Source organism: Manis pentadactyla, chromosome 3 (assembly GCF_030020395.1).
Source record: "Manis pentadactyla isolate mManPen7 chromosome 3, mManPen7.hap1, whole genome shotgun sequence".
Taxonomy (NCBI): Eukaryota; Metazoa; Chordata; class Mammalia; order Pholidota; family Manidae; genus Manis; species Manis pentadactyla.
In genome coordinates this window covers 184777013-184796585 of record NC_080021.1, presented here as the reverse complement: position 1 = coordinate 184796585, position 19573 = coordinate 184777013, and the positions used below count along the sequence as shown (strand labels likewise).

Here is a 19573-nt window from a genome sequence, read left to right as displayed (position 1 = left end):
TAAGAATTCCATTAAGTATCATATACTCTCATTCTTTTGCAGCTGTTGTTTTAAGCAGTTGTCTAGCATCACTTGTCTTCTGTTGAGATCAGTAGTCTATAGATAGAATAATCCCTAGAGTTTGAAATAACTAATTCCTTTGTTGGGGGAAAAGTGTGTACTGTATTATTCACCTTCTAATCTCCCACTGATAATACTGAATTTCTTGTGTTCGTAATTAGGGACCGTATGCCAAACATGGAGTACTGAAAAACTTTAATGAAAATTGATTGAGAATATTGGGTTTGTATTGTATTCATTTCTAATGGTACAGTGGGCCCAATAACTTTGTTAGTAATCCCTTAAAAAGAATCATTACTAATGGTTGACTAGGGGCTGGGTGGGTTGAGGGTTTAATATGTGAACATACTAAAAGCCATTGAATTCACTTTAAATGGGCGAATTGTATAGTATGTGAATTATATCTCAATAAAGCTGTTATGTGTATTTTAAAAATTGGTCATTGTCATAGTTTAGGGGAACTCAGATAAAAAGTTTCTCGGTAATCAGAAGCTATTTTGGTCCTTGTATTTTCACACTACTTCTATAAATAGTAAGTAGAATGTATAATAGGCTCTAATGCCTACTGAATTTCCTATGTAGTCTCTTACTTTCAGAAACAGCATATTCACTTAAACCATAGAGTTGAGCAAATAGAGAGTAGAAAACAGTAAGATATTTGAAAAGGCCACTGAGGTTTAGCCTACCAAAGCTTGTGACTTGGACAAGTTGTTTAATCATTCAGAACCTCAGTTACCACATAAATTGAGAGTGTTGGCCCAGATCATGGTTCTCAACTTAAATGTCTGCAGGGCTAACCAGTTCATGTAAGTGAACAAAGTTGGTTGACATAAAGACCCAAGAGCTGAGGGACCATCATTGCGTATAGGATTGTATATGCAGGGAGCAGCCACAACTCAGTTTTGGTCTGTTGTTGCCTTATCTTATTGGCCCAATGTAACTTTATCTTCTAATTTTCAAGAAGGGCAAAAGCTGGTTATTTTAAATTGCTCCTGATTTTTAAATATTGTAATGAATTCTAAAAAAATTTAAGTGCTATGCAAGCCAAAGAGTAAGGTATGAAGGAAACCTTCATAAGCTATATAGTATAGACAAGACCGACTATTGACTAGATTATCTCTGTTGACCTGGCTACTTTGTAGGATTCTTTTTTTTTTCCTTATATAATGTAGTACATACCAAAGAACAGGTGTGAAACATAGATGTAAGTTATAAAGCATAATACAAAATGAATAAATGCCCAAGACCTAGTACATAATCTCCCCATGTTCTCCTGCTGTTCCTCATTTCCCTCTTCTCCCCTAGGAGGTAACCACTATCCTACATTTTGTGTTCAGATGCCTAAAAATACATGGGATTTGCTTGCCTTATAAAAAGGAACATAGTTTTCTGGGATTTGTTTTTCTCCTTATGCTGTTTCTGAGATTGATAAATTGTTGAGTGTAGATTTAGTTTGTTCTTTTATCACTATGTATAATATTCCATTGTATGAATATATCCAAATTTATTATCCAGACAGTGGACATGCAGGTCATTTTCAGTTTCTGGCTCTTGTGAACAATGCTGCTATGCACATTTTAGTATGTGTCTCCTGAAGCACATGTGCTAAAGTTTTTCTAGTTGTGTTGCTTGGTTGTATGATACATGAAGACTCAACTTCATAAAATAATGCCCAGCTGGTTTTCAGTGGTACTGGCTTAGCCCCATGACTATTCTCTGAAAGTTCTCCATAATTCTCTGCCTTCTCTAATTGATTTTATTGTCTTCCACACTTTTTTTCCCCTTAATAAAGATAACCTTCTGCTTCACTGCTCCTTTATTTTCTTTTTCTAGTGAGCCATATGTTACCTGCCATTTCATTAAGAACATTTTATCTAAAATAATAGGATCATATTTATAAGTACATACTACCCTTCTTACTTACTAAAGGTGCCTTTTTAAAAACTTTTCCATGCAGAAATATTAATTTTAAAATGTAATGGTCATTTAAAGAACTTTTAAGTTGTATTTGTCCGGTTCCATCTATGATTAGTTACATTTAAGTTCTGTTTACTGTGTGGCTGTATTTTTTCTTTAATTATCTCACAAATGATCTGGTTGTTCCCGGCAGTTGTGAACTTTTAATGGTTTTAGGAGTTGCTCAGCATAAATAACAAAATTTTATTGTTGAACGGAGAGGATTTTTTAAAAAACTTGGAACATGAATTTTTTCTGTAATAATTTTGAATATTTCTCTTTAAAAAGAACCTTGAACACAAATATTTTCAGCTACTGTAAAAGCTACCCAAAGCCACATTTTACTTTCCTCTTTACTGTATTATTTGTAATAGAAATAAATATACCTTTAAAGAGGAAGTATTTAACTATTATCAAGATACCAAGGATTATTTGATACTATGAATCCCATGTAGGTGAGTCAGGCTTTTTTTTTCCCCCCAAAAAAACAGGTTTACTTAAAATAAGTAAGGATAGGGTTCCTAAGTATCTTAATAAAATGAAATAGGCTTTGGTTCATGCATTTTTAGGTTTTTATTGAATTACTTTTTAAAAACTATGAAAAAACAACAAAATAAATAAATAAAAACTATGGCCATCCCACTCACCTAGAATATGTACATTATGCCCTTCTAATTTATCCAAGTAGAGTCAGAAGTCTTGAGATTTTCATTCTCTGCTTAAAGAGTATAAAAAGTATTCAGCATCTATTCTTGACAACTTTTAACCACAGCTCAAATTTCTATAGAAAATTTTATACCTTTTCTCAATTTCTTCTATGGTTAAGTTTGGTTTTGGTTAATAGAAATGAATGTTTTAGGGGAAGTGCTTTACCCTTTTAGATGCTTGTGGAACATCTAAAATTTAATGGTATGAAATTTCTTTTTGAAGTGATAAAAATGTTCTAAAATTGTATTGTGATGGTTGCACAACTGAATATACTAAAAACTATTAAATTGTACAGTTTAAATGGGAGTCTTATGGTATGTGAATTATATCTCAATAAAATGGTTGAAATTTAATGATACCCCAGAGGAGTTTATTGAGCATGTTTTTTCCTATTCCATTTTGATAATTAAAGTATTTGGATGTCACATGAATTTGAGAAACTAAAAATAACTTGCATGCTTTAAAACTTGGGCCATTGTTTTCTATTTTCTTGATTGGTAACAAATATCTAGACCTTTGATTTAGGTTTTCTACTTTTTTAAAGTAATCAAAAACTTTTATTAGAACTATTGAATAATCTTGACAAGTATAGAAGCAGGCAACAGTTTTTTGAAATGATAAAACCTGCTTTTAGGTTCATGTGAGTTACTCAATTGTCTCCCCCTAAAAAGTAGAAGACAAAACTCTTTTAGCAAAAATATCCTATCTACCCATAGGATTTCTTCAAGCAATTTTTTTTATGAAGAATATTTTTCCCAAGTCATTGACACTGTGTGTATTATTTGTTTCACTTATTCCTTGTTTTTCTCAAGTTGATTTAAAAATCAGACTGATTTAAGAGATTTCTTCCTTTATTACCAGATGTCATTGAGGTTAGTGAAAAAAGAGCTATGAAAAATAGTATGATCATTTTAACTTATTTCCAAAGGCCTAAGAAAGAAAATCACACAAAGCTGATTTTCTACTTTCTCCAGTCTCCATATATTATATAGGTTTAAAATAAAAATGACAGTATGTGATTATATTTTATGAGAAATTCTAGAAAATACAACTCAACTATACTTACAAAAGCTGGTCAGTGATTAGTGAGCTGGGCATGGATGAGATGATTGACCACCAAGGTTGCAGTAAGAACTTTTAGGGGTATTTGATGGGACTGTCTTGATTGTATTTTGATTGATGTGGTTACATGGGTACATATTTGTCAAAACTCGTAGACCTCTACACTTAAAATGGGTCTAGTTTATATACATAAATTATACCACAGTAAATTGATTAAAAGAAAGTCAATTAAGATCACACATACACAGACTTATATTTGTATCAAGTGTTGGTCTTTTGTATGTAGCATCATCTAGCATATCCACATTATATATGATAATCAGGCATTTTTGTTAACTATGCCAACGAAGGAGAGAAAAGTACACTTGTAATTGAAGAAATAGTTTTAAGTTAGTAGCATCCTACACATAGTATTGCTATTAATTAGTATATTTTATAAATATAATCTACTTCAGTATCTGTAATCCCTTACCTTTTGATATAGTCAGCTTTTCATCAAATAATAGAAACCATATTTTAATAGTGTTAAAAGTCTTTCATTATGGTGCTATTTGTTTCTACGGCAGCCAGCACTTACTTCATGTCAGGCACAGTGATCCAGTGCTGAATAAGAGCACATAGTCTCATCTTTATGGAGTACTTTACAATTTTCAATATAGTTTTACACACATAACTTACTGCATCCTATGAGAAAGGGAAATGTAACAGAGAAACTAAGTGGCTTTGTCCGAGGTTACATAGCTAAATGAGAGGTATGTAATTCCAAGTTCAGTTTCAGGCAATTTAGGTTAGGAAGAGTTACGTAGTTTGGGTAGATGAATGAACAGTTTGAGGGAGCATGTTAAATAGATAGATCTTATCCACATCCTGGAATGTAAATAAATTTCCTTAATTGTGTATAAAGTTGCATGTATTCCCCCTCTAGTTGATTTTATCTGCCACTAGGATAAAGTTGGAGTTTCTGCCAACTGGATTTCTTCTAAGACTCTATTTCAGATTGTTATCCCAACAGCTGAGACTTAGCAGTCTCTGGGTTTGTCACAAAGGAGAACCACATACTTGTGGCATTGACTGAATGGATCCTACATGTAAAAATTGGCCCATCTGGCCTCTGTTGGAGTTTGTTGATTTTCAGGGTTTTTTCCTGGTGATGGCAGCTGTAAGAGATTCAGTCCATGCTGCAGCAACAGATCTGCAGGAGGCAGCTAGTCTGCTGAGCAGGGTAGATAGTGGGCCAGTCAAGGGGGATGGCAATGGAGTTGTCTCTGCAACTACTTTTGAAGGAGGCAGCATGGAAAAGTGAAAGAAAATGGGACTCTCCATGAGAAGACCCAAGTACCAATCACACTTGAGAGCTGTGTTACCTTGGACAATGTACCGATTCATTCCAATCTTTCCCTTAAGTGAAATGATGGAGTTCTATGTGCACCGTGGATAAATCTCAGAATCATTAAGCTAAGTGAAAGAAGCCAGGTCCAAAGAAAATAGTGTAATTCCACTTATATAAAATTTTAGAAACTACAAATATATGATGACAGAAAGCAGATCAAGACTCATCTCAAACCCAAAGACATACACAGACTTAAAGTGAAGGGATGGAAAAAGATATTTCATGCTAACAACAGGGAGAAAAAAGCAGGTGTTGCAGTACTTGTATTAGACAAAATAGACTTCAAAACAAAGAAAGTAATGAGATAAAGAAGGACATTACATAATGATAAAGGTGGCAGTCCAACAAGAGGATATAACCATTATAAATATATATGTACCCAACACAGGAGCACCGACATAATGTGAAACAAATACTAACAGAATTAAAGGAGGAAATAGAATGCAATGCATTCATTTTAGGAGACTTCAACACTCCACTCACTCCAAAGGACAGATCAGCAAGACAGAAAATAAGTAAGGGCACAGAGGCACAGAACGACACACTAAAACAGATGGATCTAACAGAACTCTACACCCAAAAGCAGCATGATACACATTCTTCTCAAGTGCACATGGAACATTTTCCAGAATAGACAACAAACTAGGCCACAAAAAGAACCTCAGTAAATTCAAAAAGATTGAAATCTACCAACCAACTTTTCAGAACACAAAGATATAAAACTAGAAAGAAATTCTACAAAGAAAACAAAAAAGGCTCACAAACACATGGAGGCTTAACAACATGCTCCTAAATAATTAATGGATCAATGACCAAATTAAAGCAGAGATCAAGCAATGTACATAGACTAATGACAACAACAGCACAGAGCCCCAACTTCTGTAGGACGCAGCAAAGGCAGTTCTAAAAGGAAAGTATATAGCAATCCAGGCCTAGTTAAAGAAGGAAGAACAATCCCAAATTAATAGTCTAAAGTCACAATTATTGAAACTGGAAAAAGAAGAACAAATGAGGCCCAAAGTCAGCAGAAGGAGGGACATAATAAAGATCAGAGAAGAAATAAATAAAATTGAGGAAAAAAAAAAGAAAAATCAATGAAACCAAGAGCTGGGTTTTTGAGAAAATAAACAAAATAGATAAAACCCTAGCCAGACTTATTAAGAGAAAAAGAGAATCTACACACATCAACAGAATCAGAAATGAGAAAGGAAAAATCACAATGGACCCTACAGAAATACAAAGAATTATTAGAGAATACTATGAAAATCTATATGCTAACAAGCTGGATAACCTAGAAGAAATGGACAACTTCCTAGAAAAATACAACCTTCCAAGACTGACCAAGAAAGAAACAGAAAATCTAAACAGACCAATTACCACCAACGAAATTGAATCGGTAATCAAAAAACTACCCAAGGAAAAAACCCGCGGGCCAGATGTATTCACTGCTGAATTTTATCAGACATACAGAGAAGACATAATACCCATTCTCCTTAAAGTTTTCCAAAAAATAGAAGAGGAGGGAATACTTCCAAACTCATTCTATGAAGCCAGCATCACTCTAATACCCAAACCAGGCAAAAAGCCCACCAAAAAAAGAAAATTACAGACCAATATCCCTGATGAACATAGATGCAAAAATACTCAGCAAAATACTAGCAAACCGAATTAAAAAATACATCGAGTGTCATACACCATGATCAAGTGGGATTCATCTCAGGGATGCAAGGATTGTACAACATTCGAAAATCCATCAACGTCATCCACCACATAAATAAAAAGAAGGACAAAAACCACATGATCATCTCCATAGATGCTGAAAAAGCATTCAACAAAATTCAACATCCATTCATGATAAAAACTCTCAACAAAATGGGCATAGAGGGCAAGTACCTCAACATAATAAAGGCCATATATGAAAAACCCACAGCCAACATCATACTGAACAGTGAGTAGGTGAAAGCTTTTCACCTAAGATTGGGAACAAGACAGGGATGCCCACTCTCCCCATAGTAATTCAACATAGTACTGGAGGACCTAGCCATGGCAATCAGACAACACAAAGAAATACAAGGCATCCAGATTGGTAAAGAAGAAGTCAAACTGTCACTATTTGCAGATGACATGTTATTGTACATAAAAAACCCTAAAGTCCACTCCAAAACTACTAGAACTGATATCAGAATACAGCAAAGTTGCTGGATACAAAATTAATACACAGAAATCCGTTGCTTTCCTATACGCTAATGATGAACTAGCGGAAAGAGAAATCAGGAAAACAATTTCATTCACAATAGCATCAAAATAAATAAAATACCTAGGAATAAATTTAACCAAGGAAGTGAAAGACCTATACCCTGGAAACTACAAGACATTCTTAAGAGAAATTAAAGAGGACACTAACAAATGGAAACTCATCCCATGCTCTTGGCTAGGAAGAATTAATATTGTCAAAACGGCCATCCTCCCCAAAGCAATCTACAGATTTAATGCAATCCCTATCAAATTACCAACAGAATTCTTCAATGAACTGGAACAAATAGTTCTAAAATTCATATGGAACCACCAAAGACCCCAAATAGCCAAAGCAATCCTGAGAAGGAAGAATAAAGTGGGAGGGATCTCACTCCCCAACTTCAAGCTCTACTACAAAGACACAGTAATAAAGACAATTTGGCACTGGGACAAGAACAGAGTCACAGACCAGTGGAACAGAATAGACTCCAGACATTAACCCAAACATATATGGTCAATTAATATTTTATATATATCTATTTTGTTTATTTTCTCAAAGACCCAGCTCTTGGTTTCATTGATTTTTTTCTATTGTTTTCTTCTCAATTTTATTTATTTCTTCTCTGATCTTTATTATGTCCCTCCTTCTGCTGACTTTGGGCCTTATTTGTTCTTCTTTTTCCAGTTTCAATAATTGTGACTTTAGACTATTAATTTGGGATTGTTCTTCCTTCTTTAACTAGGCCTGGATTGCTGTATACTTTCCTTTTAGAACTGCCTTTGCTGCGTCCTACAGAAGTTGGGGCTCTGTGCTGTTGTCAGTTATCTCTGAATATTGCTTGATCTCTGGTTTAATTTGGTTTTTGAGCCATTGATTATTTAGGAGTATGTTGTTAAGCCTCCATGTGTTTGTGAGCCTTTTTTGTTTTCTTTGTAGAATTTCTTTCTAGTTTTATACCTTTGTGATCTGAAAAGCTGGTTGGTAAAATTTAAATCTTTTTGAATTTACTGAGGTTCTTTTTGTGGCCTAGTATGTTGTCTATTCTGAAAAATGTTCCATGTGCACTTGAGAAGAATGTGTACCCTGCTGCTTTTGGGTGTAGAGTTTTGTAGATGTCTGTTAGGTCCAACTTTCTAGTGTGTTGTCCAGTGCCTTTGTGTGCTTAACTTATTTTCTGTCTGGTTGATCTGTCCTTTGGAGTGAGTGGAGTGTTGAAGTCTCCTAAAATGAATGCATTGCATTCTATTTCCTCCTTTAATTCTGTTAGTATTTGTTTCACATATGTTGGTGCTCCTATGTTGGGTGCATATATATTTATAATGGTTATATCGTCTTGTACTGCCCTCTTTATCATTATGTGATGTTCTTCTTTATCTCTTGTTACTTTTGTTTCGAAGCCCTGTGAGATTTTTTTTGTTCTTTATTTTTCTATTAATCTGGGATGAGACACAGATACCTATATATTTTTGAAATTCCTATAGTGATGTTTACTCCAGAAGAAGAGAGGGCCAGACCTTTGTAAAATGGAATGTGGTACAAAGAACATGTACTTTTAAGACAAAAGAATACAGTCCTAACTGTAGAGCTCAGAAAGGTAGAATACTGCTGAGTTATGTAGAAGCATGGCAGTGGTTACTTTAATCTGCATGTCCAGATTACTGCTATCTCTGGCATCTGCCCTCACATGGTATTATGGGATAACCAAGCATTGCAAAATTCATATGTCAGTCTTGCAGGTAGTGATTAAGGGATACAGTAGAGCCATGATTATCAGAGTTGGGTTGGGAAATGTTTGGTATGTCAATGAGGGAATGGTATGTGAAATAGAGGATCTCATACAGCCTGTGGAAATTGAAAAGACTGCATAGTACTTTATCAGTTCCCCTGGGTTAGGCTGAGCCACGTGGGGGATTGTAACTGCTTTTATATGTGTTATAACTTGAAACACTCCAAAACTTTGAAGGTTTATTCTGTTTTAGGTTCTGTGCAAGGCGGTGAAATAGTTGTAATACAAGAAATTACAATTACATTAGTAATAACTACCAACACTTACTGGGCAGTAAGTATGTATTAGGCATCATGCTAGGAGTTTTACAAATATTTTCTCATTAAATCCTAATGCTAGGAACTGTGGAGTCTGTTAGTTCCCATTTTACAATTGAGAAAATTGAGTTCCAGAGATATTAAATAAGTTACTTGCCAAAAGTATCATTGTGGAGACTCTAAATTCCCATTGTACAGTTGAGAAAAATGAGTTCCAGAGATGTTTAATGAGTCACTTGCTAAAGGTGAGATTGTTTGGAGGTTAACAAGCAGTGCTTAGAACAGTGCCTGGTACATAATAAGTGTTCAGTAAATATTAGCTGCTATTGTTATTGAAGCACAGGGGAAATGCCAGCTATCCCTGCTAGGACATACCTCAAAGAAGAAAAATATAAATAAGGTTTTTCCTGGGGAAGAGAGGTAGTCCAGGTAGAAGAAACAATAGTAAAGGGATTGGTGTCCTCCTTTAACCACTGCATAGGGTGCTTGGTAGTAAAATGGTAGAAGAGGCTGAGGAATGGAAGAAGACATTATGCATGGGAGTGGGGGAGAGCTGTTGAGAGCTATGTTAAAAGGATGGGCATAACTCATTTTAGTAGGCAGAGGGTGTCGAACATTTCAGGCAAAGATGCAACATTTAAAAGGCATAGAAGCAGTGTTGCAGTTATCTAATGCTGTGTCATCATAAACTGCCCCCAAACTTAGTGATTTAAAACAATTCCCTATTTTATTTGCTCACAGTTCTGTGAATCAGATATTTGGGTTAGGTGGTTCTGGTCTCACCTGGGGTCACTCATGTTGCAGCAGTCAGCTGATAGCTCCACTGGAACTAAATAGTCTAAAATGGCTTCTCTCACATGTCTGGCTTTGATGATGGTTGTTGGTTAGACTTCTTCACATTGCAGCAGCAGACTTGCAAGAGAACAGTAGAAGCTGCAAGGGCTCTTGAGGCCTAGGTGTGGAAGTTACACAGTGTTGCTTCCACCACGTTTTGTTGGACAAAACAAGTCAAAAGGCCAGCCTAGATGCAGTGGGAGAAGTAGACTCCAACTCTTGATGGAAGGACCTGCAAAGAATTCATGGCCTTCCTTTCCACCCTCAACATACCACAAGTAGAAAAGGGCAGGGTGATTTTAGGATGTGTTACTTAGCCCCTTGTAGCCTAAGTAACATTTCCTCTAAAGTTAATTATGTAAGGCGCTTTAATAATCTTTATTACCCAGCCCTGACCTCTGTTTCTCCTAGAACGAAGGCAAAGTATAAATTAAAATGAAAAATAGAAAAGTTTTACCAATAGTTAACTAATCGAATTTTGAAGTTGAATTATAAAACTATTTTTAAAAAGAATGTACTTTACTTACTTTTGAATATTCTCATAAACTTGAAAAACAGGAGTGTAAAGAATTCCTCAAGGTCTTGACTTTAGTAATAGGCCAGGATTATGTGTTATTACTACATCATTTGTTGTTGTTTAACTAAATAACTTGGTGTTAAAATTTTTTAAGCATTTTAATATGCAACCTTGACCAGGCAAATTTTTACTTTTTACTTTTTTTTTTTTTTTTTACAAATTTTTACTTTTTAAATTTTGCCTTACTTTCCAAGGCAAATTTTTAAATTTACATTCCATACACATAGATATCTACAACCAACTACCTTTTAGATTGATCTGGAGTTCTGAATTAGTAGATTCTGAATTAATGTTGTTTTTACCTCTTTATTCAACTAACTTTTACCAGTACTCACAGACACAAATGTGATTCCCTCTAAGTTATATTAGTTTATAGTCATCTGTGGATTGCTATTTAATTCTGCTTTCTATTCTGAAAGAGTTCATAGCCTTTGTTCATTAATCACGGGAAACAGTTGTGCAACATGCCTTGACATTAAGTTGAACATCTAAAATTAGTCCTGCTGCAATCAGTGGTTGGGGACAAGGCTTCAGTAGTTTTGGTATGTTTGACACCATGGTATGTAGATGTTGCAAGGTTGGAAAAATCTCCCTAGAAATAAGTAAGTGACTTGTGTTTTGTGTGTGTGCATGTGCCTATGTAGATATACAGTTTAAGATCTATTTTTATTACACAGATGAACAAAATTACATCTGTTACTATAATGCATCATAGCATCTTTGCTTATACACTGTGATGTTTGATTATTTCAGAAGAAAAATACACTTATTGAAAACTTGGTATGCTTGAGTGGATTTTTCTGCCTGTTTGTTTTGGGGTTTTCATTTTTTAAATAAATAATTGTATTATATATATTATATTTCAAGTGAATGGCTTTTTTTTTTTCTTTTCAGAGTTTATAGAAACCTATTCACAAAAATGACATCCTGGTTGTATGAATGTCTTTGTGAAGCTGAACTTGCACAGTATTATCCTCATTTTACTGCCCTTGGCCTTCAAAAAATAGATGAATTAGCCAAGGTTACAATGAAAGACTACTCCAAATTGGGAGTCCATGACATGAAAGACCGCAAACGTCTCTTTCAACTTATCAGAATCATTAAGATTATGCAGGAAGAGGATAAACTAGTCAGTAGTCCAGAGCACCTTCAGTACATCAAGCCTCAGGAATCCAGATCTGGCCCTCGCAGGCAACTACATTTTGATTCTCCTGCTGACAACAAAGACAGAACTACCAGCAATGATGGGTTTGAAATGTGCAACTTAACAGATTTTTCTGCAAGTGAACAGAAGTCTAGTTACCTAAAAGTGCTGCAGCACATGCTACCAGAAGATTCCCAATACCACACAAAAACAAGAATCCTGAATGCCACAGCTGCTGATGCCCATGTGCAAACAGAAACTAACACTTCACTCTTTTCATCAAATCATTTTTCTCCAGTACTAGGGGATTGTGATATTCCCATCATTCAAAGAGTCTCTCATGTTTCAGGGTATAATTATGGAATCCCTCATTCTTGTATCAGGTAATAATTTATTTTTATAGCTCATTTTTTTGGAAGGAGGGAGGGTAGCCTCAGGAAAAGGTTGTCTTCATGACCAGGGGAGAGCAACTACTCCTTATTTTCAGAAAATGATAGTGAACAGCTTCGGCATCGACAATAGAAATACCTTGATGGGGGAAAATTAATGAGGAGTTGGGACTTTCCAGATGGGAGAAAGATGATATTGTTCATGTACATCAAACATATGCTACTTGCCAGGATCTGCTGTTATTCCTATAGCAGACCTGTTTCTATTATTTATTATAGTGTAACATGACATACCTAGTGCATCCATTAAGGTAAAATAGTTAACTAGTCTTCTGTGATGGGGAAAAAAAATTATACAATCCAAGGGATTATTTTATAAGGCTGTCAAATTCACTTAAACCAACCAGGAGACATAAAGCTTAGTTAAAAACAAAGAGCATGTAAGTTGAATTAAGTAGGTCTTTGGAGCAGTTAGTTTACCTGCTCACATTGGAATGTTGCCCTGAGTGTGTGCTACAGTTCCAGGCCTGGATGAACAGGTTGTTTAGGTAATTGCAAAGAGTAAGACACTTTTGATGGAGTTTAGAGGTTGAAAGTTAGGGAGAGAATAAGTTGTTTTAACCTAATGCTTTAAGTTAGAATTTGAAATAAGGTCCCCAAGAGCAGAGATATTGAGTAACCCCTAATACTAATATTGGTATAATAGAAAATATGTTCTTTTAAAAATAGTGTGTTGCTTGTTTGTTATTTTAAAAGTTATAGATGGTGAGTTTGGAGAAACAAAATACATTCTTAAACCTCATTTTCTATTTCTTAAAAAAAGGCTATTATTCATACCTTAAAACAAGATACTTACATCTGGTCTTATATTGGTCAAGGTTTCAGAGGATCTCATCTCATATCCAGCCAATTCCTTTATCCCCCCACCCAAAATAGAAGATCCGATTTTAAAGGAAAAAATACCTTTAGTAATTTGAAATATGTGAGTTTTATAGTGTTTCTAAAGAGATTTTAGGGGGGAGGGTTTGGTTGAGCAGAGCAGATAGTACTGTTTTTTTCTTTTGTGAGAAGACCAGATTGCCCCATGACCATCAAAGCCAAGATTGTTGTTGTCCTATTGGTTAGCTCAGTGGTAAAAAGACAAATTTTTCTTGAATATTATGGTCTTTTGATTGAACAACATATAAAAATAAAAATTAGAATTATTTATAAATAGAAAAATACATCATTTTGCATTATTTATTTGGTTTGAATGGATATTTTAGTTTCAATACTGCTATTTCATTTATTTGGCAAATATTAAGTACCACCTCTGCTAGGCTTGATTGTAGCTATAAAGATAATTAGGCTATCTGGAGACTTATAGACTCTTAGGGGACAGGGTAAGTGTGAAGACAGACAAACAACCATATGGTGAAATAAGTTCTTTTAGAGACGTTTATACATGACAAACCCAGAGCTTTCCCACCTTTAATGTAGTTATTATCTTACTCTTCCCATTCTTTATTAGAGAAATGGAGGTAAGAAAGAACATTTTCCCCAGTAATCCTCAGTATTGTCTTTTCACCCAAACCCTAAGTAGGAGTCAGTGTTTCAGAACTTTTGAGAAACTCTCTCACCAATTTAAGGCTTGCTGTTAGGGAGTAATCCTATCCAAAGAGCATTCTCTTTGGATGCCTCAGATCAGGTACATTCAGAATAAATCGCCAGCCTCAGAATCTTAATAAAAGTCTAAGGCATTTAGAACACTGGTTGGCCTGACATATTTAAGATCTTGAATAGACCTAATTCTCTGCGTGTCAGACAGATACAGCTTATTTCTTCTAGGGAACGTTGGGCATTGAAACCGAGCCTCTTAGGAGAAGAATATTCATTCCTTTTTCCCCTTGAACTTGAAAACTGCAATTCTTTTGTCCATATCATCCATCCTAGTCCCTGGTCATTTTTGAAAAGGACATTTTCTGTCCTCTTTGATTACCTTTATATGATGGGTTATTGGTACTCACCAGCAATGAGAGATTTTGACATAAGGCCCTTGTTAAAATGCTGCACTAGAATTTTGTTTCTTGTAAACTATCAAACATATGCAAAAGAAGAGAGAATAGAACAGTGAAACCCCCATATGTCCATCATTCACTTTTTTAAATTGAAGTATCGTTGATATACAATTTTATGTTGGTTTCAAATATACAACATAGAGGTTCAACAATTATCCATATTATTAAATCTTCACCCTCTCTAGTGCAGTTATTGTCTATCAAGGTAGAAAGATATATAGAATCATTGACTATGTTCTCCATGTTATACTACCATCCCTGTGACCAACTTATATTGTGATTGTGAATTATTGTGCCCCTTTATCCCCTTCACCCTCCCCCCAAACCCACCCAACCACCTCCCACTTGGTAACCACTAGTCACTTCTCAGTGTCTATCAGTCTACTGCATCATTCACTTTTTTTTAAATTAAGGTATCATTGATATATATAAAGGTTTCACAAGAAAAACAATGTGGTTATTACATTCACCCTTATTATCGAGTCCCTTCCCATACCCCATTACAGTCACTGTCCATCAGCATAGTAAGATGCTATAGAGTCCCTACTTGTCTTCTCTGTGCTACACTGTCTTCCCCGTGACCCCCCCACACCATGTGTGCCAATCATGATACCCCACAATCCCCTTCTCTCTCCCTCCCCACCCACCCTCTCCTACGCCTCCCCTTTGGTAACCACTAGTTCCTTCTTGGAGTCTGTGAATCTGCTGCTATTTTGTTCCTTCAGTTTTTCTTCGTTGTTTACTCCACAAATGAGGGAAGTCATTTGACATTTGTCTTTCTCTGCCTGACTTATTTCACTGAGCATAATACCCTCTAGCTCCATCCATGTTGTTGCAAATGGCAGGATTTCTTTCTTTCTTATGGCTGAATAGTATTCCATTGTTTGCATCATTCACTTTTAATGATTGTCAAGATTTTGCCATTTAACCTCAAAATGGTACATTTTTAAAAGTCTGCTATGTGTTGGTTTAAAAAAAAAATCTTCAAAAGTCTTGAGTAGTCCTTTCTGCATTATACTAGAAATTTTATTTGCTACTTTTTACTAATTTAGATCCCAGCAAAAAAATAATTTTCCAGACAGTTGGAGGGCTCATAAAATTGAAATTGATATGAAATAATTATATAGTGAAATATTTGTATAAAATTTATAAAAGGCTTTTTAGGGGCTATTCATCAAATTCTGAAGTGTAAAGGGAGATAATAATTTGTCTTACTAAGGCATTCTTAGTATATGCACCAAAGGCATTGATCCTGATAAAACTATTTCCAAGAGTCCTATTTTTTTTTGTTACTTAGCTTAATAGGAATCTCTGTATAGATAAGTAGTCAGTTCTTAAATGTATACATATGTGCCACCATTAGGCTCAGCAAGTAAACCTGATGAACTTTGTCTCTCTTATCCAAGGAATATTGCCTCAAATATTCTGGATGTTAAGGTTAATGAGTTCACTGAAGTCAGAGACAGAGACAAAATGCATCTGAATAAAAGTGAATTGGTGGTGGACAGTACCAGCCATAAAATTGTCCTGGGGAGAAGAAATATAGGATTATGTTCTAACAAACACATATCAGGGTGGACAAAAAGAGGACATAAGAGAACAAGACAAAGGGAAGGGCAGAATACAATTGGGGAGGAATAGGGGAAAAGAACATTGAAACCTACCACTTAATTCAAAGTATTTAGTAAACCAAGATAGGATAAAAAAAGAAATTAGATTGAATGGTCAAGAAAACAGTAAATGTGCAAGAATTTGATTGACAGGAAGCAAGAGACATGGGTTTAGGTCTTGTAAGGGCCTTGAAAGAGTGGTACCAGCATTAGAGTTGAGGATTAACCAGCCTTTTTGGGGGATATAAGGAACATATATCACCCATTGTTCGAAGCCTTTTCGAAGACCACACCTAGAAGCCACACACAAGTCTTTGACCTAAAGCCCGCCTTAGGTCTTTGGGTTTGTTTATTTTGTTTTTGACAGGGCAAGTGATGGGATGGAGTAGGGATGGAGATAGATGTAATCAGGGAGATTTAGCTAATAAAAGAACTTTCTCAGTGTCATGTATATTAGATATATGTATATTATATATATATATAATGATATATATAGTAGGTATGTATACATAGTAGACGTAATATATAAAAATGTAACAAATATTTGTGTATTATAACATATAACTATTATATAACAAAACTAAAATATAAACAAAACTAATATATAACAAAATGTACAGATTCTTTGACCTGTTAAGTGGCCTTATCCTATTATTAAAAACTAAAGCCCTCTTATAAACATATCAGACATAACACCTCAGAGAAAGAGAATCCTTGGACTGAGATGGAGAAAATAAGAGTTTGTGTTCGAAAGCGCCCTCTGGGCATGAGGGAGGTACATCGTGGAGAAATTAATATTATTACTGTAGAAGACAAAGAAACTCTACTTGTTCATGAGAAGAAAGAAGCAGTTGACCTCACACAATATATTCTGCAGGTAAGATACTTTCCTTTTGTGTCTGGAACTAATTATTATATGTGTCAACTTTTTGCTTTTTAAGTGGCAGCATACAAATCCTAAAATACAGTTTCTGGTTTGGGTGTTGGCAGTAATTCCTGATGTGACATTGTATTAAATTATTGATACCTTAGGCCTTCATTTGAAAAACATAGTGAAATGGGGATTACAAAAATTAAATCCTCATCTCTAGTGCAACAGTCACATCATACATTTACTTGCTTTACATGAGTTTAATTATGCATGTTCAGCAAAAAAGAATGAAGGCATACAAAGGATTTAAATAATGAATTGGTGGTAGACAGAACCTGTCACTGGGCATATGCCCCAGAGTGAGTATGAGATGGCCACATAGCTAGTCTCAATTCTTGCCCAACTCTCACAGTGCAAATATGTCTGCTCAGTGTGAGTCTGGAGTTCAATGTTGGAAGATAGATTTTTGAGCAACAAAGCCCCAGATTGCCAACCAACTGCTTATTTTGATTCTCAGCTGTCTTTGGGCTTGGACTTAATTTGGTGGAAATTGGGCTCTTGAGCAGGCCACTTTGTACAGGGTGGATTGCAGCAAATAAGTATAATCCCAGGTGCATAACTTCACATCTAACATTTAAGGGACAGGTACCCTTCCGATAACTCTTCAGTCTCATACAGAAGCAGCAAACCCCATAGATGAAAAATATTGTAATTTAGGTACTCCTAAAATTATGGAGCATGTGAATAAAATGGGATATCCACCAGATGGAAAAATTTGGGAATTTAGTTTCTTTTACTCTGAATCTGCCTCACTAAACATTCATATTATTCTCTATCTCTTGCCTCAAAATAAAGTTACTGTTAGAAAGCAAGCAAATGGTGAGTAATCTGGTGTGCTAGCAATTCACCTTAGTCAGCTGACATCTTACTCTACTGGAATAAATCCTTTAACACTGAAGTCAAATTGTTAACAGTTTTCCCCTCTTTTACACTTGCATTGTTCTTCTTTTTCTTTGGTTACCAAAATTGAGTTTCACAATGACATTCAAAGTAATCCACTGAGTCTTTAATAATGGGCACTAAATTACTAAGCAACTGTATAACCAACCCAATCACTTTAACAGCCTTATTGATTGCTGATCAATGCACAATCTATTAGGTCTAGGTGGGAAGTATTTATTTTGAAGATTGTCTAAATGACCAATTAGTTGTAATGCTGTCTAGTTCCATGACTACTACCAAAGACATCCTTAATGATGCTTCTGTCACAGTAATTCCCTCAAGGAACCATCATCTTATCTTTTTGTATTTTTCCATTATTGCCAAACACAATAACCTTACTTCTTTGTCATTACCATTGGTCAATACTTATTGAATATCCATAGTTTCTGTAGTGCTTTCTCTGCTATTTGAACTTTGGACCTTTGCTCTCATAGGTCAAAGTCCTTACCTATCAATGCCATAATATAAAAGTGCTGGGAAGGCTTCCCCCCTTTTTTCCTTACATAACTAGAAAGATGAAAAGGGAAGTTCAGAGCAAACTTAGCAAATAAAGATCCTAGACCTTTGGTTTTCATTTTGACACTTACTCAGGAACTCAAACAATAGGTTTGTCCATTTAATTAAATATCCTTTCCTTTCAAATCTTTTGTTACTTAGTATAGACAGATGATCATATACATATAATGTGCAATCCTACCTACCATTAAATTTTATATCAACATAATAAGTGGGAGGAAAAAGGAAACAAATCTGTATCTGTTTTAATCCAATTTCTTAAATAGGGAAATAATATATTTCAAAAAACAAGACGGTATTGAAATATATCAAAAAGTCAACAGTGGCTTTTCAGGTAGTAAGATTTACAGGAAATTTTATTTTCTTCTCTGTTGTTTTCCATGTTTTTAAATTTTTCTACAACCAGCTGTCTTACTTTTACATAAAATAAAATCTTCTGAATAGCATAGGTTCACCTATTTCAGAATCAAAAGGAACAAAAGGGTATGCAGTAATCCCACTTCCTCCTAGAAGGCAACCAGTATTATGTGTTCTAAGTGTATCTTTCCAGAGATAGTCTATAAATACATATTACTTTTATAATCTGAAAAAGTTTATTTAAAAAATAAACTATGGAAGTCTAATTATATCAAGGCTAAAGTAGGTGTTAATGCATACTCACAAAGTATGATCAAAGTATGCGATGGAAAGGACTATGAATCATATTATATATATTTTTTAATTATAATAATTTGCATGTATGCATATATTTCATGAAAGATGCTTACAAAAGTGCTGGAAAAGTCAGTACCTAAATCCTATTGGAAAGATACTAATTCCTTTAATCAATAGGTGCTTTCTAAAGTTTTTACTCAAGAGCTAAAATTACTCACAAGCACTTATAGAGAGGAAGAAAAGGCATATACTTCACAAAATAAAAGAAAAAAATTCTCACATTTACTTATATTCATTTTTGTTTTCTTTTCTGGAGAAAGATCTTGTACTTAAACTATAAAAACCTGTGGTGTTATTTGAGCAATGAATTAATTTGTCTCCTTGCTTAAAGACCAGTTATGAGTTGGATGTAAATCATATTCATTAAAGTTGAACTTTAGAAATATGTTTGCTCTTTATTATTG

At 34.8% G+C, this 19573-nt stretch overlaps 1 protein-coding gene across 1 annotated transcript in view; it reads left to right on the top strand.

Annotated features, from left to right (window-relative positions):
- The window catches only part of KIF24 (kinesin family member 24), an 82041-nt gene that overhangs the window by 9175 nt on the left and 53293 nt on the right, over positions 1-19573 (top strand). Inside the window, 2 exon segments of the mRNA XM_036898003.2 lie at positions 11761-12393; positions 16754-16943. Coding sequence (XP_036753898.2) covers positions 11786-12393; positions 16754-16943 — 798 coding nt within the window. The 5' untranslated portion in view covers positions 11761-11785.